Source organism: Xiphias gladius, chromosome 8, assembly GCF_016859285.1.
Source record: "Xiphias gladius isolate SHS-SW01 ecotype Sanya breed wild chromosome 8, ASM1685928v1, whole genome shotgun sequence".
Taxonomy (NCBI): domain Eukaryota; kingdom Metazoa; phylum Chordata; class Actinopteri; order Istiophoriformes; family Xiphiidae; genus Xiphias; species Xiphias gladius.
In genome coordinates this window covers 16,228,285-16,253,215 of record NC_053407.1, presented here as the reverse complement: position 1 = coordinate 16,253,215, position 24,931 = coordinate 16,228,285, and the positions used below count along the sequence as shown (strand labels likewise).

General features: G+C 41.1%; 1 protein-coding gene across 10 annotated transcripts in view; it reads right to left on the bottom strand.

Moving 5' to 3' along the window:
* The window catches only part of mef2aa (myocyte enhancer factor 2aa), a 61,867-nt gene that overhangs the window by 16,745 nt on the left and 20,191 nt on the right, over positions 1–24,931 (bottom strand). For all 10 annotated transcript variants that reach the window (XM_040132413.1, XM_040132418.1, XM_040132423.1 and 7 more), the window contains 2 exons: positions 23,871–24,087; positions 15,043–15,246 (listed from right to left, as the gene is read on the bottom strand). In XM_040132413.1, coding sequence (XP_039988347.1) covers positions 15,043–15,246; positions 23,871–23,924 — 258 coding nt within the window. In that variant the 5' untranslated portion in view covers positions 23,925–24,087. The remainder of the gene's footprint in view (positions 1–15,042; positions 15,247–23,870; positions 24,088–24,931) is intronic.

Here is a 24,931-nt window from a genome sequence, read left to right as displayed (position 1 = left end):
GGGAAATAAAATGGATTATCAAATGTGGTCAAAAATGCCTATTTAAGCATGAAATCGAGCAATTATTGTAAAAGTAAAGGGCTCATAAGTACATAGCGTGGTGTGTTGTGGTGTTATAAAGAGCTCATTCTCACTTCAGGAAAAATAAAACACGTCATACAACTAAACAAATAAATGCAACGCTGTGCTCTTTTGCTCACTTTCATACAGGCTGTTCTCTGCTCCTCATTACAGCTCTGAATAGCGGCGTTAACAAGACTTGCTGACAGCATTTGACAGCTTGTGATATCAAGGCAGTGTACATCAAAACATGATTTATGTGCTGCTCTCAAGGTTTCTCTATCAGGCTGCTGCAGGTCCACAGCAGCGCCCTGCCCTGTCTGTGGGCTGCCTCGGAGGCCTCATGTCTACAGGGAGGTCGCTGACTCCTGTGGATGTAAGGGTCAGAGTGTGAGCCAGAGGAGAGTTACCTACACACACTAATGAGACCTCACTCTCTGTTTCTGGTCTTCATCACCCAACAAAGTGGAAAATGTGTGTGTGAGAGACAGTGAGAAAAACAGAAACTATATGAGTAGGAGTGTGTGTGGTGCATATGTGCAATGTCTGTGTGCTGGGGGTGAGAGTGTGTGCGTGCGTGTTTGTGGGTTTGTTTGCTATGTGTGTGTGTGTGTGTGTGTGTGTGTGTGTGTGTGTGTGTGTGTGTGTGTGTGTGTGCGCGTGTGTGCGTGTGTTTGTGCGTTTGCGTGTGTGTGTGTGTGTGCGTGTGTTTGTGCGTGTGCGTGTGTGCGTGTGTGCGTGTGTGTGTGGCGAGGTGTGGGGTGGGGGGGTATTTCTACAGCTGCTACATCCTCTGACAGCGATGTGACAGTACATTTAGGTCTGTGCAGACAATGTGGCTAACCCAGGGCTGCTCACCACAACCTCAGTGTAAGTCACGTTTCCTAAAACCTGTGCCATGGCTTTATGATCACCCTGCATAATACCATTGCTCATTAAAACCAGCCCCTCACTGCTCACTCTAGCTCCATGCATTCACATGTACACAATTTCTTAGAGATGTACTGTATATTTTCAGGTACAGAAGCAATGTCAATCTACATTGCACAGGCTGCACACGGCTGAAACAGATATCAGGAAGTTCAGAAAAGCACCCACATTTCTTCAAACATAAGTGTCCACAATGCCCAGAGGAGAGCGAGAGAGAGAAAAGTTCCCTGGATAATGAATGGCCAGCACTGTACCACAGATTCATTACTGTTTGGTGTGGTACAGAGCAGTGGCATTCTTCTCATTCTAAGAAAACGCCTTGCTGGTTCATTTCCTGTTTACTGAACGAACCCTCTTTAGTTAGGGTCCTGAAAGGCCTGTGTTTACTGGGGTTAAACTATGCACTTTCTCCACCAGTGAGCCAAAGATCTGATCTCAACCTGCAAATTTAAGTTCCAACCTGCTCATTATGTGAATATCTTGGTCAGAGTGGTCAGGCACGGCTGCGCGAGACGGGCAGGGCTGCTCTACTTTCACAACAAGCCTGGCCAGCCTTCAGTACGCCGCACCCACTGGCCCAAGCCATTTAGGGAATGGTTTCAGAAGCACAGTATGGTGAGCAGGAACCAGATAGCAGCGGACGAGGGCAGCACTCCGATCTGTTCCATGACACGACAGGAATCACTAAAACACGTATTATATTCAAAAAGATGCACTTAAGTTGCGATGCAATGTGCTGTGTATGCAGGACATTTGGTGTGCAAGAGTTAATCATCTCTGTGGAGTTCTAATGTATATAACACTGAAGGCCTGGGAAAGTGTGGCTGTAATTCTCTGTTAAATGACTTGGCATGTTTTGGGTGTCCCACAGATGCTGCCCACAGCTCCCAGTAAATGGATCACTAAATCAGCACATGGCCGAACAGGTGTCCCTCTTCCAAACACCTGTCAAGACCTGGCTCACCACGCTGGCCAATCAGAGGGAGCCGCACAGAGACATGGCCGTACAAGGGGCCACATGTAGCCCTGAAGGCCACCCGACCCCAGATCAACTTTGCTCTTACATGTCAATGCAGCAGATTGCTCCAGACGCTATAGCGTTCTGACCTATAATATGGGAACTTATTGGACAACCGGCCCGCAAAAAAGAGAAGATGACTTCTTTCTGAGTTATGAATAGTTTGATGAACGCAGTTTCAAAATGCCTCTCAAATGTTAAACCAAGCTGTGGGGTTTGTATTTTGGAGAGTAAAGTTGGCTGGATGTGAATACAGCTGAGGTTGGGATTTTCAGTGGCATGTCTAATGAAAGATATGGGCTTTTTGTTGTGGGAGGGGGGCTGCAGAGAGTATAGACAAGGGAACTTGTGTAATCTATTCACAAGGCCCTGAGAGGCTCACAAAGATGAGTGGGACCAAGGCCAGCTGCTATTTTCTCACAGCAGTCCAAACCTGTATTGATAGAAATTTGGCTCTTCAAATAAAAATGAGACTCTGAGAGGCTGACGTCAAACCAACTGGGCACTATTGTCTGTGTATGCATGTAAGTGTGTCCATCAGTTTGCTTGTGTGATACTTCAACTCCTCTCAAAGGAACATTTTCCATTGCAGGAGGCCTTGAAGCTTCCTTGTCCTGAAGAAAACATCTATCCGTCATCTCCATCTGATCCCTGACTACTAACCTAGCTGTAAACATGGGGAGCACTCAGAACAATAACTGCCTCGCCAGGTTTGCAGTATACGTTCAGAGCAGAAGGCTATAATGCAGTGAAAGGCAACCTTGCATACCAAATGAGTACATGACATTACGCTAAATTCTGGACCATTGATTTACTTTTCTGCACTATATTCACATTTTTTATGTCAAAATTGAAGCAAACACTATTCAATGGATTAAAAATAAAACTCAAACCATTGCATAAGCCACCTACATCACCTGTTTCTTGAGAAGCACTTTCAGTGAAAAGGGCCCGAGCAATTTACTCTGCCACTGTGTGTCTTGGAAAACCATTTCACTCTGATGTTCTCCCTCTCTTGTGTCAAGAGAGCTTTCTGCATTTCACTTATTCATGTACTATACAGTACTGTACGTGAATAGAAGGCAGGGTGAAAGGAGAAAGATTGTTGTTAGGTTTAAAAGCTGAAGTTCAAAATTGTGGGGGAGATGGCTGAAAGGAAGGCATGAAGAGGCTGTTGTATAGTCTCTTCCATTGTGCCTGAATCACAGCAGAAGGCTATACTTACAGTAACCTTCGCTATTGGTAGAGCACCACTTGACTTATGACTGGTACACCACATCTCAGATTATAGGCCCCTCAAGAGCAAGACAGTTTGTAGCATAATGGCAATACGGCAGGAAATTACACAAAATGTTCAAAAAGCGGAGTACATCGAGAGTGTTTAAACCATGTTGTTTGTCCCATCCTTCCCTCAACTACATATCATCTATATTTTAACTGGCTGTTGTGAAGCGGCCTCCCCTCACCTCATATCAGCCGGGTCTCCCGGCCTCTCACCCTGCTCTGCTGTGAATTAGCCCTTGTGCCCGCCACTACACTAAGAAAGGTAGCGTGCTAATCCTCATGACATCACTATTGTGTCCAGGCCGTTCCATCTAATGTGCTTATCAAAGGGCTTCTTTGAGTGTGAACGCGCTAGGAAATCAGCGTGGGGAGGCGGCTGATAGGAAGGCTTTTATCTGCTAAGGAATATTTCTGCTCTTATATAACATCTAAAGAGACTTTCACTACCACCATGTTCTCTTTCCCCTGAGGTGCTGTAGTCTTCACTTGAGGGGAATAAAAGCCTATTTTTGTTGGTCTTTAGGCTCTGTATGCCATGGCAAATGCAACACTAGGTTACTGTAATATAGGGAGCATTCTTCTCTCTCCTTTTCCCAGCACACATCGCGAGTTGGGAGTGAGGGGCTATTAGATAAGGAGACCTCTGTAATTCCCAGACATATCTTGTTTAATCTCGTGACCATTATACATTACTTAGTGGACTGATATCAGGATATGAGGCTGGATTCATGTCCTTCCTTTGGCTCACTCCATTGTCTAGTTACTCAGTGGACAGGAAGAGCAGCGGGAGGGGGCCAGCTCTCAACTAGACCCTCTGCATTTTATTTTCATATTGCTGTCTTGCAGCTGTTAGAAAAACAATATACATAGTGGGATTCAATCCCACCTGACATCACAATGACAATGGACAGACCACAGTGAACTAAGAGTTCAAAGTCAGTGGGCTATTAATCCACAGTGAGTCACACTCGCTAAATCTAAAGCAGCCATATTCACATATGAGACAATTTCCCAATATTCTATCTTGAACACCGCAAACAATTACCTGGATATGGCTGAATAGATTGCCAATTAAATATAGCCCATCCATTTTACTGAATAAGAGGCAATTGCTGTGCAGTGAGCAGTCCCTTCAGAGCTTTCTGCTCTGAGACTGTGGTGAGTGACTGATGTGACAAAGCTATTAGCTGCCATAGTCAGAGAGAACAGTCTCAATCAGTCGACTGCATATTTTCAGTATAGACAAGAGGGAATTAAACTACAAATTGAGGATGAAGGCAAATCAATGTCATCATTATCTACAGATTGAAAAGAATGAGAACATGCCCTCTGTTCCCACTCCACATTAAGAAAAGGTGGCACGTATTAAAAAAATGATCAGAAAAAATTACAATCCAGACAAAAGCATTAACATACAGAAAATCTTTCTGACTGTTTTTAGTCCCGGCCTCTCTGTCTCACTCTCTCTCTCTCTCTGGTCATTGAGTGGATCATTAGCTGTCAGGGCCCTTGAAACCATACCCCCAACCCTGAACTCCCATTCCTGCTCGCCTCTAAAATATTCATAAGGACAATTAGGAGTTCCGATAAGGCGAGTACGGAGGGCTGGGGGGGCGTGCGGCAGAGAGGGCAGGATATGCCAGCAGGACGTCTGTTCTGCAACACTCTACACCCAGACCACAGACCTGCCCTCATCAATCTGAGACACAGCAGTCCCTCTCTGTCCCCAGTCAGGCCCGGCAGCCAGGGGAAGATGGCCCAGTGCCAGCTAACCCCCCCCACCCACCCAAAATCCCAGCAGGCTTTGCTCTGTCCTCGCCCCTGGGCAGGAGGGGTTGGCCACACAGCACGCATAGTAGGAGGAGGGGGGCACAAGGGCAAGCTGATTGTTGCATGAGCTAACTCACAGAAGCCGCTGTGCAGAGAAGCGCAAGGTCTCATTTCAGCCGCTCAGCCCGCAAGGGCACTGGAGAACACAGAGGGTGGACTCATGGCGTGTGGTTCTAATGATCTTTAACATAACTAGCATCGCTGTTGCACTGTAACTAGATCAAGCTAAATTAGGTCAGCTCATCGTTTGACCTATTTCATGTGGCTCATACCACAGTTTATGACAGGTGTATGGCTTGAGCTCAGTTTGAGAAGCTAAAGTACACATAATGCATTGTAACGGTATATGCCGTCCAACACATTGTTACTGCAGAAAAGTAACAAATTATCTTACCATTACTTTTGTTGATGCAATTAGTTCATTAGCTTAATATGTTTATTAAGGTATATTAGAGGAATATTTAGTTACAGTACTCATTACATTACTTTTGTGTTATACCCATTGATTCTGCTAAGTCATTCCTCAAAAATCACAAAATATAAAAAGGTACAATAGATAGTGTTTAGTTAGGTAACACAAGGTTAAAATATCAAAAAAAAAAAGAAAAAAATCTAAACTAAATCATTTTAATTGGACAACATAAAGAATTATCATATTTAATCTATGTAAAGTTCAATATAAAATGAATGACACCATCAATTAGTTGGCAAACTATAAACAAAATGCTGAACATACACTTGAGAGCTTTAATAAGTTTTTTTCTCTTTACACAGAAATTGGAGACAAGTGATATGTCAATTATCCTCTTTTCTGTGGAAGCGGATGCATAAAGAAGAAAAAGTCCACTTTTCACTCTGAACTGACTGAGGTACCTGTATTTACAGATTATGTCTTATTGTAAACTTGGTTTCACACTAGGTACGCGGGAAAAGCACACAGATCAGTTCAAATGAAAAAACATCTATTCTCTTTTTTTTTCTCAATGTTGAATAAACTTTGTTTTTAGTTTTAGTAGTGTCTAATGTTACATCTTGGAGTATTAACTCATTAGTGTCACTGGAAACTAATGTTTAGAAGAAGACCCCATGGCTTGCAGTGTTTTGTTGCTGTTGTCTTCTTTCATTATATGCTCTCTAAGAAACCCTCAGTTTGAAATGAGACATATGCAACGTAGTTGAGAGGGTGGAAAAAGGCTCTGACGTCAATGAAGCACGACATGTGCCAAAAGCAAAAATCTCTTAGCAGTAACCTGGTAACAAGCATCACACACTGGAGAGCAGAGACATAATAAAAAAACGAGATGTAATACATGATGCACAAATGAAAATGCACAGAAAACCAGTACTTGATAATGGAGATAAGCAATTCAGCAATTCAAAGGAAAACTGTTGTTAAGACCTACAGGACAAAATCCCATATAAAGAGCAGGGATACCGCTGGTTATGGTCATTTTAATTCCAGTAATCACACTACGTTTTCACAGTTTGACAATCAAAGGCCCTTACACTGCCATCAGGTAACAGTTCCATAGCAGAGGACACATATATTACAGAATAGTGTGCTCTATACTCACATGAACATTACCACAACTGTTTCATTACACTCAGAAAACTACAAAAGAGGACTGGTGACCCTTTTTCACTAAAAGCCCAGAGGAAAAGGAGTCCTTGTCCTATAAAAAGAGGCACTTTGAAACCCAGCATGTTGCTCGCAACAGAACCCTTAATACCGCGTCACTCACTGTGGCGAGACAAGACTTTTCAGACAACTCTTACCAGACTTATCCGTAAGAGATATCAATGTGAAGATGTGATGCTGTACACCAAGAAGAGAGTAATAACAACTCAAATGAACGGGATTATTTACACTACCATGATCCTAACTTTATAATGTAATATAGCAAAAATGTATTACCGGAAGCCAGAGTGAATTTTTTAAAATTAATTCATAAATGCAAGCATCTGAATGCATTTTTGAAAACATCCATTAAACAACAAACAACCTACAGTAATGTTTTAGGGTTTATCTTGTTATTTAGTGTATCTACTCTGCAAATAAGACTCACGGGAGCTCACTGTAACTGAAACCTCATGCTATAACTGTAAGTAACATTATCAGAGGTATTACTGTGGCTAACAAAGATAATCTTTCTCTCTGTTTTCACTTTGATATTTGTGAGTTCTTATTTATTTATATCTTGTCCTACTGCACTAGTCTGATAACAGATGCTGGTGCTGTGTGAAGAGCCAGTATGTTTGTTTTGACTTCCAACACAAGTTAACTCCAGAGCTGACCTGGCCTGAAACACAGGCCCAAAGGTTAAGTGGCAGCTCTCTGGTATACAAAACATGCGGTGCACACGCGAAATAGGAAGAAGCTCGTCTTCCCAACACGGTGTGCTTAAGTGAGTGAAAAAATGAAGAGGCGGTAATAGGATTGTAGAAACACAAATTAATACTGCCCATCCTGTTACTTTACCAATGTCTCCGGAGACAACAGATTGACTCACAGGCTTTGTATTCATGTGGCAACACACAGAAGAAGAAACATATTCCTCATAACAAAGCAGTACCACACATAATATAAATATCCATTGATTAAAAGAATAAAATTCCAAAATATAATATCATCATACTTAAGGTAATCAGTAGTACTGTGCATGACCTACAGTCAAAATAAAAATATAGAAAATGATTTTAATATCACTCCGATAAATCACAGAAGCCCAAAAGTGCACATACTTTTTTTCTGTAATATTAAAAATGGCCTGGCAGAAATTTCACATATATTGAAAAGCACTGGAAAATCAACATCAACCCAATAAGTCTATGTCAATAGCAATGACATTTGATTTAGCTTAAAGGGGATATCTCATCATTGCTGCTGTGAGCTCTATGGTGAAATACCAAAAAGGAGAATAGTAATACGATGAAGGCACAGTCGGGGAGAAAGACTGAAGTAGAAGGATAATTGTGTAGAGCTGGAGGTGATTAGGAAGCGTTATAAAGGCCTGGAAATGAAGTCACAATGAAGTGAACCTACTGTACATATCTCATTAAGGAAAACTTTTGAATTAGCTACATTTGTTCTACATACTGCATGAGGCAGATGCCATCCTCATTGAAGAAAAGACCAACTTCTCGTTTGATTTGCCACTTTTCACCTCGTTCAAAGTAAATGTGGTAAATATTAAAGATTTTCAATCAGATATTTGAAATATTACAAAAATATCTGCTCTGAATTCTGATGTTGTTGTTACATTTCGACTGCCGCTCCCCCTTTCCCAAACCATTGTGAACAGACCAGCAAATGACAGATTAAGATTTAGATAATTATATACAAAGACTGAGCAATTTGGCCAGTAGAGACAATAAAAAATCATGGATATTTTCAACTAGAAAAATGACTTGTCACAAGTCCAGTCCCCCCTACATACAAAATGTTGCTATTCTACATTCCTCAAAATGACAGTTTACTAGTTTTTAGAAAAAAAGAAGAAATAAAACACTGAGAACACAAGCATGTTTCTCTGAAGACCTTAAACACTGACCAAAAACTGAAAAAGAAAACAGTTAGTTGGCTAATTCAACCAAAAGGTTAGAAAAAAACGGGCGGTGGAGATAATTGTCTGAATGTAGAAATAAAGTTTTACTGTAACTGGTTTATTTGACATTTTGTGAAACACTTGCATGGTCATTTTGCAAAACCTTATGGATTTAAGCATTTGCAGTCCCTTCTTCTGTGATCTCTGGATATTAAAGATGACACCCAGACATAGTGCAGACCAGGGCAGTGCAGCAGATTTACATCCACAAGTCAAAAGTCAAAGGAAGAACGAAGAGAAAACCTAAACTTCACATGTAAAGTTTTTTTTTTCACTTATTCTGTCAACATATAGACAGATAGACTAAGCGGCAGCCTTGTTTAGATTTTGCCCATGGACATCAACCTACCGTAAGGTTGCCAACAACAGGTAGAGAGCTTGTTCTTTCCAGAGAAAAATGCTCAGCTGCAAAGGAACCGAGGCCACTCATGTTTCTGGCAACAGCAACGTCAGTTTCCCTCAGAATAAATCACAACATAGCATTAGAAGCACAGCCACAGAGACAAAAAAACTACTAGTGCCTGCACACCAGACAAAAGATCTTCAGAAATACATGAAACTGCTTTAAGACTACCACCTCTAACTGGGCCCGTATAACAATAATTATCCAAAGCACAGCTCAAACTCAACAACTACAATACAAATGAATTTCTATACTTATTCAGCCAATATTAGTATGGACATCCTCTTATTTGATACAAGACATCTAATGGTGAGCGCAGACACTGCATCATTAAAAAAGACAATACCGCATTCAACATTCCACAACTGTGAAAAAGTAAAATGTATACTGGGGACATCATCAAATCTCGTGTTCTTTAAACACGCTTAAACTATATTGTACTTTTCAACTAATGTCCTGTAAACTATACTAGGTAAACCGTACTAGTTTAAATCGTCTTTCACCGATAACACTTTAAAGTTGCTGTCAGGGATCAGGGGTACTGTGTGTTGGCCTTTTCAGTAGAGATTACATATAACTTACATTACTTTTACATTAGTTTCAGTTTCATGAATGTCCATTCATTTCAATTTGGGGTGATAATCCGTACACAGATCATCTGAAAATAGCTAAAGGTCATTGTAAACAACACCACTGCTTTTACTTTTATCAGATGAACCTAAAAAGTGTGTACTGCAGTACTAAAGGAGAATAACATAACATAACATGTTTCATGGGATAGTATTCTTGAAAACAGTCAAGTGTAAATGGCATAAAGCCCTGATCAGTGACCAAATTCTGCCACTAACTGTTAAATATTAGTATCAAGCAGCTTCATGTGTCCACCATGCAATATTTACTGTACACAGCGACTTCTTACTGGTTAGTTCGAACACCAAAATAATGCCTGACTCATATCTTTATTCCATTACTTAAACACTGTAACTATCACACAGAGGATTTTTCATTTTTGTATTAGTTCTATTAATCACTTAGCTTGATAGTTAATATTTGCTGTAAACTGCACAAGAGAACATAGCAGCAATGACAGTTTCTCTTTGTGCCAGCCAGAGCCTTATTTGACTGTCCTTTTATGTTTTTATGTCACAATTATAAATACACACTCAGGACAGTCTGCTTTTGGTACTCGGAGTAGTCTCACCAGTGTGCTTTGATATTCAAGGATTTGTGCTTACCGTTAAAACTAGCACAAACAAGCCGCACACCACAATGTCCTCGACAGAAATTCAGACTTGAAAGAGAACTGATCTACTAAATATTTGCATGACTGAGGCTCATCTCCTAGAGGGATATTTGATCATAATTTCCGCTGATGGAGAATCAGACACTTAAAATGCAAATTGTGTTTCGCTCAAGTAAAGTTGATGTATTAGCCATATAACCTTTTAAAGAAATCCAACCACTGACATTAGATACCAGTATGGTGGAGTTATACTTGCATTTCTCTGTTTTAATCTGAGGAATGTCAACTTCGGATCTCTAACCCGCCCTTTTTCATGTCCAAAGATAAAATGACAGCTTTTTCAATTGCATTTATCACCATCTATTTTTAAGAAATGTGTGTTAAAGTGAGTCCTCTTTGAGCAAAAGAAATTTGACTATTCTTTTAGTATAATCAAATAAAGCATCTGATTTTCTGAGTCAAGGTTTAGGACAGTTTTCTGCTCTTTTTTTTCTCAGGCTCTTTCATCTCTCTCCCTACCCACCAACTCCCAACTCCACACTCCGGCCTCCATTTCCAGTGAGCCACCAGCAGGAGGATAATTGATCAATCATGCTAATTGAAGAGTCTGGACAGCTAGCCCACCATAGCAGATGTGCCAATTTGCATTCATTAAGATAGAAATGAGTCTTAATCACTGCTCAGCCTTTGATTGACAACATAAACATCCCCTGTCTGAAACTCCTGGTGCCCAATCAGCCCAGAGCTTTTTAAGGGATTTATTCCATAACTGGCATTAAAATGATTTTTTCTTTGAGCTGCAAGTCACTGAAAATGCACTTTTGAAGCACAGCGGCTGCATTGATTGTCTCCATTGATAAAAAAATAAGATACAGAATATGGGACATGATGACAAATTGCACCCTTAGTTTTGGTTATTGTGGACGTAGCTTTTGTCACTGTGAAATCTGCAAAGGGCAGGGTGAAATTCACAAAGAAAATAGGAAAAAAGGGGTAATTCAGATGAAAAAACAGAGCTTGACATTCAGTAATGGTCAAAATTTACATATCTTATTGAATGGTTTATAAAGCTCAATTTATCACAAAAGTTGATAGTGATCATGAAATAAAACCTGACTGAAATTACCCAATAATTTTATGCTCATTTCCCTTACTGTAGTGGTCTTGTGAGAGGGGGACTGTTCCTTCATAAACAGACAGGGAATTGTCTGCTCTCCCCAAGTCACAGTAACAATGGCCACCCCTCTTTATAATGAGGAAGATAATCAGAATTTCCCTATGAATGATCTCGGGTTGTTTACGCTCACAAATCATCAGAGTAAAAGATATAAAAAGAGCTTTGAAAAGTCACTTCTTTGCATATGGTGCAGTTTAGTTATTTACAATTACAAAACGTTGGTATTTGACTAAAATTGCATTCTCAAATTGGGTTAAAGTCTATTCACAACCCTGATTTTATAAGATTACAGTTAAGTGTTGGCTTAATGTTGATTCCATGTGCCTGCAAACCCGATTAATCCTACTATATATCATATATCTTAATTTTATTGAATTGCTCAAAGAGGGGACACATAAATGCCAAATGATGCCTGTGAAGTTACTATCTGATTTCAAGGTTTCTCCTGGAGACACAGGGCTCTTTCTGTGTGCTGGAGAACAGTGTGAGGTTATAGTAGAGCATAAGCAAAATCTCATTAGCTCCACTAGCGGAGAGGGGAGGAAGAGTAAATATTATTAGATTAATCTAATGACTAACAGCAGCATTTTCATTTGTGGTATAAACAGAACACAAACAACACCATAAAACCTTCAGTGAGTTCATGAATGTGAGTTCACAGTAACACAACCCTGTTTAAATACTACATTTATTTCCAAGGAAATATTACTATATGTTGATAGTATGATCTGAGAGGATGGCATCAGCATAAACGTTTGTGTCGATTGCCCTTCTGAATTACAAAAGGATATAGATAGGCACGTGAGAACTTTAAAAGACTTTTTTTCGAGTGGGAACTGTTTTCTTTCAGTTGGAATTGCAGATGTTGCTGGTTTTAACATAAAAGTTAAAGAAGAGTGAGTGCTGTGACTCTTTACTATATACTTTTGAGAAAACAATATATAATTTTTTACTTAGTAAATAAGAGCATCTACAAATAACACAAGGAAGGCAGCTTATGTTGTTTAGAAATGTTTAAAAATTAAGAAATGTTTGTGTGACACACACAGGTGAGTGCATAAAGAGAGAGATTTCTATCAGCAGTTTACCTGTCGCCTGGGGCGTTGGTAAGGGTAATAGCATCAACACATGCAGACACACACACACACATACACACCAACACACACGGAAGAAAAATCTGAGCCTACTGCACTGCTTTGGACTGCAAGCCAGGTTTGAGTCCATAGCCCACCACTGGGTTATCAAACTGTGGCGCAGGCATGCATCCATCTGTGGAAAACATGGAGACTGTTCTCCCACACTGCACAGATCAGCCCTTTATCTACAGATGGTACTACTGAGCAGGAATGTGACCTTTGATTTAGTTTCTCACACGGAATGAGCTTCCCAATAAAAAAAAATGGGATAGGGTTTTTCTGGCCCCTCAAACTGGACAAATGAGCACATGATTGTTTGCATGGCAAAGATTGGTTTAACACAATTTAAAAATTTAGATAAGTGTCCAGTGTAACTGTCTTCATGTGAGGCGCATTTCACTAGATAAATGGGGCAGGGTGGATTCTTCCCATAAATGCATCAGCTCCTCTGTGTAGTGTACAAGGATCTGTGCAGCTGTAGAGAAGCACAAAGACTGGAAAAGTGCTCACTGATAGAGGCAGTCAGAAAAACAGTTGAGATTAGGACTTCTGTTAAAATATGATCAAATCATAGTTTCCACAGATTGTCAACCACGTCCAACACCGGCTCTCTGGCCAAGTGAATAGTGGGTTTATGTGGTGATGCTGTGAAGTGGACAGGGTTGGTTACTTCTGCTCTGCTTCTTCACTTCTGAACCTTGACCACGTAGCCAGCAGGCAGAGGGGGATTTGTGCATATCTGCAAAGATGCTGGCCGAATGAGCAGGGACAACAGTGACTTGTTCTCGCCTTTTGTGCAGCGGGGCAGCTTCCTTGAGAGTAGCAAGAAGAGCTCAGTGGGAAATCAGCGTGGAACCACTGTCGCTACATTATGTGCAATGTACATTGCAATTAGACCATGCTGTCAAGATAAACATACTTCAGTAGACCACAGATGTATGTGATATTACAGCATGAGGGGAATGACCCAGCTGGCAGTAAATAACCCCATAATGATTCTGAGTATGGAGTGATGTTGTGTTTGCAGAAAAGTCTTGTTTGAAATAAGACAGCTCCCAGAGTCACGGCAAAAAAACAAATTTGTGGTCACTGTTATGTAAGTAAGGAATGTATCCATGTATTTTTTATGCAGGTGAGCCCCTACTCTGCTCTGAGGGCCCCTGATGGAGGAGTGACTGCATGAGTCTACTGGATGCCAAAGCACTCTTCTGCAGCTCTGCCAAGCAGGTAATTCACAAGCAGCAGCAGCAGCATGAATAAAAGATATGATGGGCCACAGCTGACTCCTTTATGCTGCATGTAATTTCACTAATTCCCCCAAGTGAAAGTCTTTTCCAAAGCTAGGATTCTTGAAAATGTTCAATCTCACCCATCTTAAACCCCTAATGTCTCTTAATTGAGAAGCTGTAATAAAAATGCTGTATGTTGTAGGGAACAGGTGGCAGTAAAACCACCAGAGTATTGCAATGCAGCAGTTGCCATTGTCTAATAAAACGATCTTTGTGAAGAAAACATTATGCTAAGCGTATTTTAAATAATAGCTATAAAAACCAAATGGGCAACTTTATACTTGCAGTGTCATTATTTTGTCAATAGGCATTAACATACATTGTATGTGCTTTCATTTAGTCAGAGTGAAGATACCTGCCTCTTAAACCAGATCTCGAATAAGCTGAGAAACCACACATGTGTGAATGAAAGATGTTTGGAACAGGATTTATACCTAATTATTCTCATTTACTTTGGCTTTTACACTTTTGGCTGACAGTTTTGCATGCTGGCATAACAAGTGGCTTACTCTTCCGCTAGTCGCTGGGCATGCAGTAGCTGCCAGGAAACCCAAGTGCCTGATTAGTTTCAAAGAGCAGTGCGGAATGTACTAAACACTGTATTTTCACTGAAAAAATACTGCAGCAATAGCCGGGTGATCGTCTGTAATGAGGAATAACCAGAGAAATGAGCCCTACAGGTACAATATCTATGGGAAACAGCGTCACCATGGTGGTCACAAGCTACTGTGTGCATGAGTGTGCAGAGATAGGTTCTCTACGTCAGTTGATGGGCACAAGAGAAGCTGAACTTATCAGGGAGTGCAGACCTCCTGTGTCCTATCTGAATGGTGACTAGAAGGAAACTGTTACTTGTTCCTCACCCTTGTATGTCTGTTACCCTCACCGAATTTATCAAAGCTTTTAAGGCTAAATATACTTTATGGTTCAAATCCAGTACTAAAATAACATAAATGTCTTACTCACTAATTTGTGTATGAAGAGAAAATACTTGATCACAGCGATGTAAAAAGGCATGATGTGAAGGAAGTTTTCCCTCACAAAGCAAGATAACAACACTCACTCACCTCTACAATGTCAGAGTTGGTTCTGCTCTCGTGGGGCTCATTGTACTCTGTGTATTTCAGCAACACTTTGTCCATGTCTGTGCTGGCGTACTGGAACAGTTTGTTAGAGCTGTTGAAAATGATGAGGGCTATCTCACAGTCACATAGTACACTGAGCTCATACGCCTTTTTCATCAAGCCAAACTTCCTCTTTGTGAAGGTAACCTGAGGAACACACAGAAAACAAAACCATCCATTACAGAGGAAAACAGTTTCTCTAAACTAAAAGTGAACAGCAATCGAATTAAAATGAACAACAATTGAAGTAAAGTGTACAATATAAAAATTTGTACATCTACACAAAAATTAACATTGTCCTCATGACAATGTTAATTTAGCCTTCTTATAAAAGTAAGCACTAGTTTATTATAAGTCCATGTTTGTGGATACAGTAACTGTCAGTGGTGGAAGAAGTATTCACATCTTTTTAGTTAAGTAACAAGCCTAGGTCAAAACCTAGTATCTGGCTGGATGTCATATGAAATTGATCACATAGTTGAAAAACTGTTGTGGAACTTCTGTAAACAACTATTTTATAATAGCTAAAGCCTGCTCGGAAAATCGATAATGTTGTGTAATACGATAATTAGCATAACCATGAGGTCATTTTGTCGTATTTGCATTCTGCCTTGTGTCAGTCGGTTTCAGCCCTTTATCTGTTTCCTTCTCTCCTACTGTCTGTGCTCACATATACAGTATTTTAATACAGATGAATTTCCATATTTACATATTTTTCTGTTTCTGTCGTCAGATTAAGACTAAATGTTAACCAGCGTTCACTATCAAGCCATTTTGAAGAGGCAGCTCTGCACTGCTAAAATCCTGATTTTATAATTGTGACATCGTCTGATGAAATCACACACACACTTCAGTTAAAGACAACGGCAGTGCTGTGATTTCAGCCATATATACTCACAAAATGATCCTTTAGAGAGAAAGTTAGAAGCTAATTCTTGTATGTGTCAGCTGCCGTACGGTCGAATCTCAGTTGAATGAAACACATACAGATATGACCCTGCGGAGGGAAAGCCCGACCTTGTGCTAGCAGGGCAACACTGGCGACTCTCTTCTATGGAAAGTAGCTAAGGTTTTTCCTTAAAGTCAATAGATTTGTTGCTAGGTGCTTTTGTGAAAAAAAGTCACTAAAGGGGCCTGAAAAGTCGGTAAATCTAGTGACAAAGGCACTACATTTGCGACACTGCCGGTAATCGCCCCCCTAATGACGTAATAGAACCTGTTCCCGCCATTTCATTTTGAAAGAGCAACAGCTAATGGGGAAATTCCAATACTTAACCACACAGCATTCGGCTAACCAATGGGGTAACTTCATCACTCAGTCAGTCAGTCACAGACATTTGTGTTTATAGGGCTGGCCCGCTGTTGCAGTCCAGCCAAAAATATCCATACCAAAGTGAAAAAACTATTACAAGTACAAATCCTGTATTCTAATTTACTAACATGAAAGTACAAAAGTATTATCAGCAAAAAGTACTACAAGAATTAAACAGTAAAATTACTCATTATGCAACGTTATAATTTATTACATTATTAGATTATTTTTTACTGCTGCATTAATTTGTAAGCAACTTTTAAATGTTGTAGTTGGTGGAGGTGGAGCTCATTTTAACTATTAAATATTGTCAGCTATAGCAATGCATCATATTTAAGAAAGTAATTATGTGTTTTGTATGTAAAATCTTAATCTGCGAAGTAACAACAGCTGTCTGATAAATGTTTTGTAAAATATAAAAAAAGATTTTTTTTAAAGATTTGTATTAAACCTATGAGCAAAGAGTGCTGCTAAGTTTTAAAAGCTTTGAAACTAAAAAACAAATACTCTCATCTGGAGTGTGTACACCATAGGCTAAGCCAGGGAACAGTATTAATGGTCTCATTATAATACAACAATATTACTCTAAGCAAGGTGACAGATAACAAGATCATTCCTCCTTTAGTTAGAGGCACGAGTCAGCGAGCTGAGTCAGAGCTTTGGCAACAACAGGGGTCCATACATTGCTCTAGCCCCTGACTCCATATACGGAAAGCTATCTCTGTAGTGCAGCATAAGCCTTGTAACATGAGCCCTCAGATGGGACTTCGGGTCATACATCACTCCAATGGTAACACGAACCCTATCTGCAATGTGACTTTATGTCCTGCATCTCTGCAGCTCTGTCTCTGTGGTTGCCTAAGACCCATACACACATGTCATTATGTTATGCCACCTCTTTACGGCATGCTACACTCATTTCACAAGCGAAAAACATTTTTCACAAGCAGGGAGGATTGAAATTTAGCTGTTTTCATCTTTGGTTTTGTAATGTTTGCAGAAAATAGCTTTAAATGTGTACATTTTGAAACCAAGGCTTCAGATTTATACTTTCCTTTACTGCATGTTTCCTGTCAAATGTGTATTATACAATGTGGCTTGTAAATGTGCTCGTAAAAGCTGTGCTTAGAGCCACAGAGGAGTGCATGTGTCTGTATTCGCCATCATTTTCACTGACCTACTAAGAGAGGAGTTGAGCAGATGAGCTGGCTTTGTTCAACTTTAATTGGTCACAGCTTGTAGCTATACCCTCATTTTAACTGGTATAATGCAGTATAATCCTATGTGCTGCATAGAGTCTATGTATTCGCTCAGGCTTTGGGGTCACTCCAACTGTGATAAGTGAATTTCAAATCTTCCTCACTACAGGTAATTACACAAGACCATTATTCCCACTCTAGACATGGAGGAGCCTGTCCCCGTGTCATTTTCTATTCAGTGCACCAATGTTAGTCGAGCTTATATGACAAACCAAATTCTAAAATGACATTTCTTGAAATGACAAGATTTAAATACAGGAGAAGCTGAATCAAATGACATGTTTTCCCTGCAAATCGCTGACACATAAAGCCTTTGAGTAAGTTTGGCTGAACAGAAAAAGCATTATGTGGTTGTGTGGATGCCATTCTGATGATTTTTTCAAGGTGGTTGCTGCATAGAGGCAGAAAAGGAGATAATGCATGTGACCAATCTCAGGTCTGTTTCTACCAAGTTAGAGCACCTGCTGTTCTAACCAGCTGATACTAGTCTCCTCTGACAAAACACCAAGGCTGCCCACTCGCCCATTCACCTGCTTGCATATTTGTTTGTTTGCCTAACCAACTGGAAAGCAGGGACTGTCATGTGGGAAAATGATTAACAAATTGTATGCTCTTTAGCAGATGAATGTGGCTGTTAAGCCATGGAGATGTCACCTTTCAACAGGAAGCCCAGGATGAGACGCTGAGCGAGGACTTTGTTCCACCTGGATGCATGGCAGAGTGCTGAGTGCAGGGCTGCTGACCCAGGCACCACTTCATTTCAACATCAGCAGCAGCACTGAGACTTGGTCCTTGCCCCAGCCGCACACAATGCCATTAAAGGTGACAACCACATTACTCTTATATACTTACACAGTTACCTTTCATAGGGAAACAAGTAGGCTATTTGGAAAATATTGCCTCTTAGGATATCTAAGAAGTCTAGATATGATACAAAACAGCTCTGAGCATAGACACCGACATATACTAATATAACCTCCATCCACCCCCATCTTCTCTGGGGTGAATGGTGAGACAGTGGAAAACCACAGACATCCTTGAGGTCAAGTGGGAGGTTCACTGGAAGAGATTTCCTATGGTTCACCAATCAAAGACACCCACAAAGACACTTTATGCGGTTTCAAAATCTGACTTGCTCCTATGGTAAGATGTGGTATATGTAGTCTTGCTCCCTGACTAATTCATGTAATTTACAATGACAGGATTAGCCTCAGTATTGTAAAGCTGTGTTGTACTACACACAGCACCAGTGCATCTTACAGCTGCTCCGAGGCATCAAATGTCAAGGCAAAAGAAAAGGTAGGCCACATTTAAACTCCCAATAAACTAGAGAGATTCCAACTTTCTCTGCCATTGATAAGGTCATTATAACAGCTCACACAATACCACAGATCAGTATCTATACTAGCATTTCATTTAAACTGTGGCAAGCTGAAAATTCTGACCTTTTAAGACTCTCTCACAGTGTCAAGATGAGGTGATAATTCTGCTCTCAATTCACACTTCCTGTGTTTCTGACTTGTTCCCAGGTTCCCCACTGTCCTAACTTGTTTTTACAGAGCTTTAATTGAGCTTGTGAATTCAGTTCTTATATGCATATTTTTTATACTTTTTTTTAGATTTATGTGTTCGCAAGCTAACAAGGCTCTAAAAACATATTTTAAGCAACACTTAAATGGTCAAGATGTTTCTGTAAAAATACGGCCATCGTGTCAGTCAAAATCAGAGTGGTGCTACAGCAGTGAAAAGTGTGCTACATTTCCCTAAGTTACAGTGTAGATTCACTTTATTTGCCTACATAAAAGTCACTGATGGGAATCTTCCATCACTGGAACTGAGAAAATGGAACTCAAGAGGAAATGATAAAAATTTTATAAAACAGCAACAAGAAAATTCTCTCCCTGGAAAAACTGGGCTTATCAGTTAATAGTCATCTTTTTGATATATAAAAATCACAAACCAGCTAGGTTGGTTAAACTACAATGCAAAGTTTAGTTACATGACAACTGGGTGTGCCAAATGCCACACTCCACCTATGTGTAAAATTGCACAGTGTGTTCTGAGATAAATGCATCTTAAATCTATAGCACAAGCGCATATACCTATTAGCCATGTTTTTGCTGCTAAATGCAAGTTTTGTTTTGTCGTTTTCATCCTCCCCTAGACAGACACTGTTGAATTGCATAGTATATAATAACATAAGCTACAACGAACCCTGACACACACATCCACACAGATCTGATGTGTCAATCAAAGGGTCTATCAATGTCTGCCCTCAGGCAGAGGTGCCAAGATGACAAACAAGACATCTGGGACTAAGAGTGCAGCTGTGACTGGGGCTTTGGCAGTAGATGCCTGACTCACTAACACCTTCAGAGGGGTGAGGAGCTAGTGGCCTTATTAAAACCTCATGCCACCTCTGACGGCCCCCATGGCAGAAATGAGAGCGAGCTTGAGAGACAGAGAGGTCTGGCACCAGCTGGCGGAGTGACCCGGGCCCTGTGGCTGCTGCCCTGGCTATGCGGTGCCAGAGTGTGCGGGCCTGGGAGGTAGGCCAGGGCCACCGCGACTGTCTGCCTGGATCATCTCTATCTGGGAGAGAGGACAGCCCAAGGATCCCCTTGTGGACAACTGAGAGCGCAAAGGCCTCATCCACTGGGTGGGACTGACCTTGGAACCTTCAGTAGCTGTGACTGATCCTGTTTAGTGGAGAGGATGACATGCTAGTTAACAAAACATAAGTAGGTTTACTAGAAAAATCTTTAATCAATAACGAGAATGAACCAGTTTAAGGACAATCGGCTTGTTCAATTTGTTGAGAGTGATGTGTTTATAAAATCATGAATAATTTTGCGTTTTAAGTGTGCGTTACAAGGTACAACCTCTGTGCAAATCTCAGCAGCAAAAATCCAGTCACTACCACCAAGCTTCATGTTTTGTGCTTCAGTTTAGTTTTATTGAAATTTCTATATTACTATATTATATTATCATAGTAATATATATTATATTACTATACTATTGTATATAACTTACTATAAATATTATATAATTTTCAACAACAATAATATACACCATGGCTGTCACATTTAACAGTGTCCCTATGTTCTTTCCATTGCCTATCAACAAGCTCTTTACCTGTCAAAAATATAATGATGACCACTCACAAACTTCAGAAATGAGTGAAGGCTAAAAAATGGGAGGTATGTGCTGTGTAGCTCCCTGGAGAGAAAGTGAGAGAGAGAAAGCTTTTCTGTGCCTACGGGTATTTGACGTGCCAGAGCAAAATCCAAAATGAGCCAAAGCAAGGGCAGGCAACCCTCCGCCCAGCAGCAAAAACATCAAACTTTTAATGACTTGGGCAATTACCCCCAGTGAGCCTGCTTAATGGCATCCAGAGGACGTCACTAAACACCGCTCACTAGGCTACACCAGCCTCTCCCCTACACTAGCTTACGAGACTAATGTGTACCCTCCCATTTTCACCATCATTCCCCTTGTAGATCCACACACGCATACCATGACAGCTGCTCTGAGAAGTAAGTAAGAGCCTACATATGCTCATTGAGTGCCACTGGGTCTGACGTTGTTATTTTGTGTGGTTCGTGAGTTCCAAACCTGTCAAGTCAAAACACAACAGATGCTCCTCTCTTTTTGAAATTTCACTGCTCCATCTGAGTCCACTGTTAGAAATTGCATGTGTACTGTGTATGTAAGAAAGAAAACGAGTTGATGGAAAAATGGAGTTTGTTTGAGTCTGTGGGTGATTCAAGGGTATCTGTCTGTGTCTCAAAAGGTAATTATTGCAGTGAATACTGTAAATGAGGAGAATCAGCAGTGCCGTTTTCTGGTTGTTATCCAGCATTCACTTGCAATCAGCAATCATGCCAGTCTGGCTGATGACTCTGTCGCTGTGTTGTAGGACCATCATTTATGCAGGCCATGGCTCAGGAACTGGCTCTTTACCGTCCTACAGTATGCATGACAGGACCTCTGCACACAAATGTCTTACTTAGACATAAGGTATGCAACAATTGTACAGGGCTTTATTTATCATCTAATCATACCTGTCATTTTTGGAGAATAGACTTCAGTATACACTGTAAAATAGAAAAAATATCAGGTAAGTTCCCTGCCTGTCTCAACTGTGCACTCTCAATTCCCGATAGATTGTGCAATTACAGACCTTCTCAGCCTGTGCCACATTCCATGTTATAAATCCTGAAAGGTTAACAACCCTCCTAAAGCTCTTACAGCGATAATGCAAGGGAGCCCCCACTGTCCCCACACAACATCCTGTACAGCAATACTGTCTAATTAGCCCACTTAAGGACTTCTTTCATTTTAATGCAACGAGTATGGATAGCTAGTAGCAGAGCGGCGTAGATAAAGATTCAAATTGTCTCCCGACAATGGGGACCATATGCTAATGGCTATTCCCCCTTGGTTCGGAGCACGCCCCAAGGAGATGGCACTGTGTGCTTCATGGCCCATGGAAAAAAAGAGAGAAACATACACACACATACATCACTTTATACTAAAGCTTTATTTTAGCACAGCGGCCTATTGTCATAGCAGATTCTCTGCTGAGCCAGCTAAAACCAACTAAATGCAAGCTGAAATGCCTGCGTTCTGCTGATAAACCTTCTTACAAATTATACAGTGAGACACTTAAAATCTGATGCAAACACTAAACTTTGGGAGACACATGAATAATAAGCCAGGTCTCTCTCTGCAGCTCCACTTTTCTTTGAAACAATAGAGCTAAATATCTTCCCTCACTCCTTTAATATATCCATTGTAAAAAACAATGGATCATTTGAAGGGTTAACTTGCTCGACTAGCAATCAGAAGACAACCTGGTTTCATGTGAATTCCGCTCTTTCCTTTTTTCCCTGATGTCACAGGTCATTGCATAGACTCTAGATACCAGCAATGAGCCAAGAGTGATTCCTCTCCTGCCCTCCTGTTTTGATCCCACCCAGAGCCAGATGTTTTACTGACAATTGGCCCACAGTGAAGATTTTTGTTTCGCACTTGTCTGATATGCTAGCCTTACAGTAACAGACGGAGACACGGCTAGAGTACCCATTGGATAGTACCGTATCATGTTAATACCCAGAGGAGAGGAAGCACTACTGTACCTCTATTATATTTCTGTGTGCACAGCAAAAAGTTGTTCCACCTGCGAAGGAATGCAGATTATGTTTTGAGAAGGACCTAACACAATGCATTCTACCTGGATACAGAAAACCTACGCATCTACATTAATTGGTATAATTCGTCAAACAAACTGCACTTATGGTTCCTCAACCTAGCTCTTAAATCAAAGGGAACAAATCTAAAAAAGAAACAGAGCCAGCTTTCCTGCTATACATATCTAAGCCTGTTATTCTTGTTTCAAACAGACCCCGGCTGTTTTCTACAGTGTTTTGCTGTTTAGGAGTTTATATTTAACGTGAGCAGACAGAGTGAATTCCAGCTCTCTCCCTCTCTGTGGCTAGCCAGGACCAGTGTAGCCGAGGCAGAGAAGGGTGCTGTGTGTCCTGCTGACCCACCCTGCAAATGAGAGGGTGCTGTGGTGCACTGGCTGCTCCTAATTACTACCAAACAGCTGCAAACACATAGAGCTACAGCGAAGAGGCCCAGCAATACTGCCAGGCCAGGGGACAAGCCCTACAGTGTGGGGAGGCCACAGGCGGCTCGCTGTGCTCCTCGCTACCCTCAGCTCACTCCCACGCCATGAGGCCCCTGCTGCAGCCCGGCGCTCCTGCTGCCTCATCAACTTCTCTGGCTGAAATTGCAGGGTGGCAAGGGAATCGTGTCTGTAAATATAACCACACTGACAAAGAAATGTCATGGTCCGTGTTCAGCTGGCTGGGACTTTGGGAAGGGAGGTATGTCTGTTTAGATCCATGCACACCATGACAGCTGGTGAACTCTGGTCCAGGCAGGAAGGAAAATACAGGAAGACTGTAACCTTCAGACAGGTACAGAGTAGACTTTTTTCTCAGACACATAGTAAAGTGAATACAGTAGCATCTTTAAAAAAGCTAAGAGAATATGAGCCTGATAATCCTGATGATCAGGATATATCATATATCCTATATATATATCCTACATAAACTGTATTTGAACCTTTAGAAAAGTGCTCCAGGTAGATTGATAGATTTTGTGCGTACAAAGAAAAAGGTGACACTCACCTGCCTGTTCCTCTCATCCATGATCCTGGTGATCTGTATCTTCTTCCGCCCCATGGCTGTGTCCTTTCCAGTCTCTCTGACACCTCAACAATATCAGAAAAACAACAAGCTTTCTTTCTCCACTCTCCTAGCACATCGTGCAACAGTTGCTCTTCTTGTATACGCTGTTTCACTTTTCTCAATACACTCTTTGCTCTTCAGCAGACCACACCACAATCTGCAAGACGACCGAAAGAGAGAGAGAGAGAGAGAGAGAGGGAGAAAAACAGAAAGTTAACTTGACACTCAACAATGTCTCCTTCAGCACTTCAAAGCACCAGAGGGCTCTGTGTTTTGTTCTCAAGCACATTCAGAAAGTATGAGACCCACATGGCGTGCCCTTATCTCTTCGGCTGCTGCACTTGAACCACAGCTGAAGTCAATGAGAGACGTCTTCACACTTTAAGGGCAACAGCTATACAAGAGTCACGGACAAGTTGGGCTGAATTGTAATAGAATTGATTGATTGATTTGATTATTCTAAAGGCTATTTTAGTAGCTTACATTTAAATACTAATTAAACAAACAAGATTTAACATGTTAATTAGTGAGCTTTAGGGGAGCTGGTATGCAGATTTCTTTTATCTTCAGACAGAGCCAGGCCAGCTCTACACTCTTTTTCAGTCTTTGTGCTAGGCTAACCAGCTGCTGGCTGCAGCTTCATTTTTACTGTACAGACAATCTGTTTATCTGCCTTCTCCTGCCTGCAGAGAAAGAACAGCCTCTCCTTGCTCTTCCTGAGCTGACCCACCCTGATGCCAGCTTTGCTCTTAAGATGATTAAGAGAGCAGCCAGTCTGGGGTTAACAGCAGCTGAAATCTCCTGGGCTGGTGGAGAAGCCAGGGGGGGTGTGGAGGGTGGGGGGTATATTCCCGCTTGAGCTTGTAACCTGGCCAGTGGTTCAGACCACACTGTCCCCCAGGGAACGTCTAACTCTGTCCTGTCTCTGCTTCTCTGCAAGAAGAGATATAGCCCCCTCCCTGGAGGCGCATCCATCACTTACGCCCAGCAAATAGAAAATG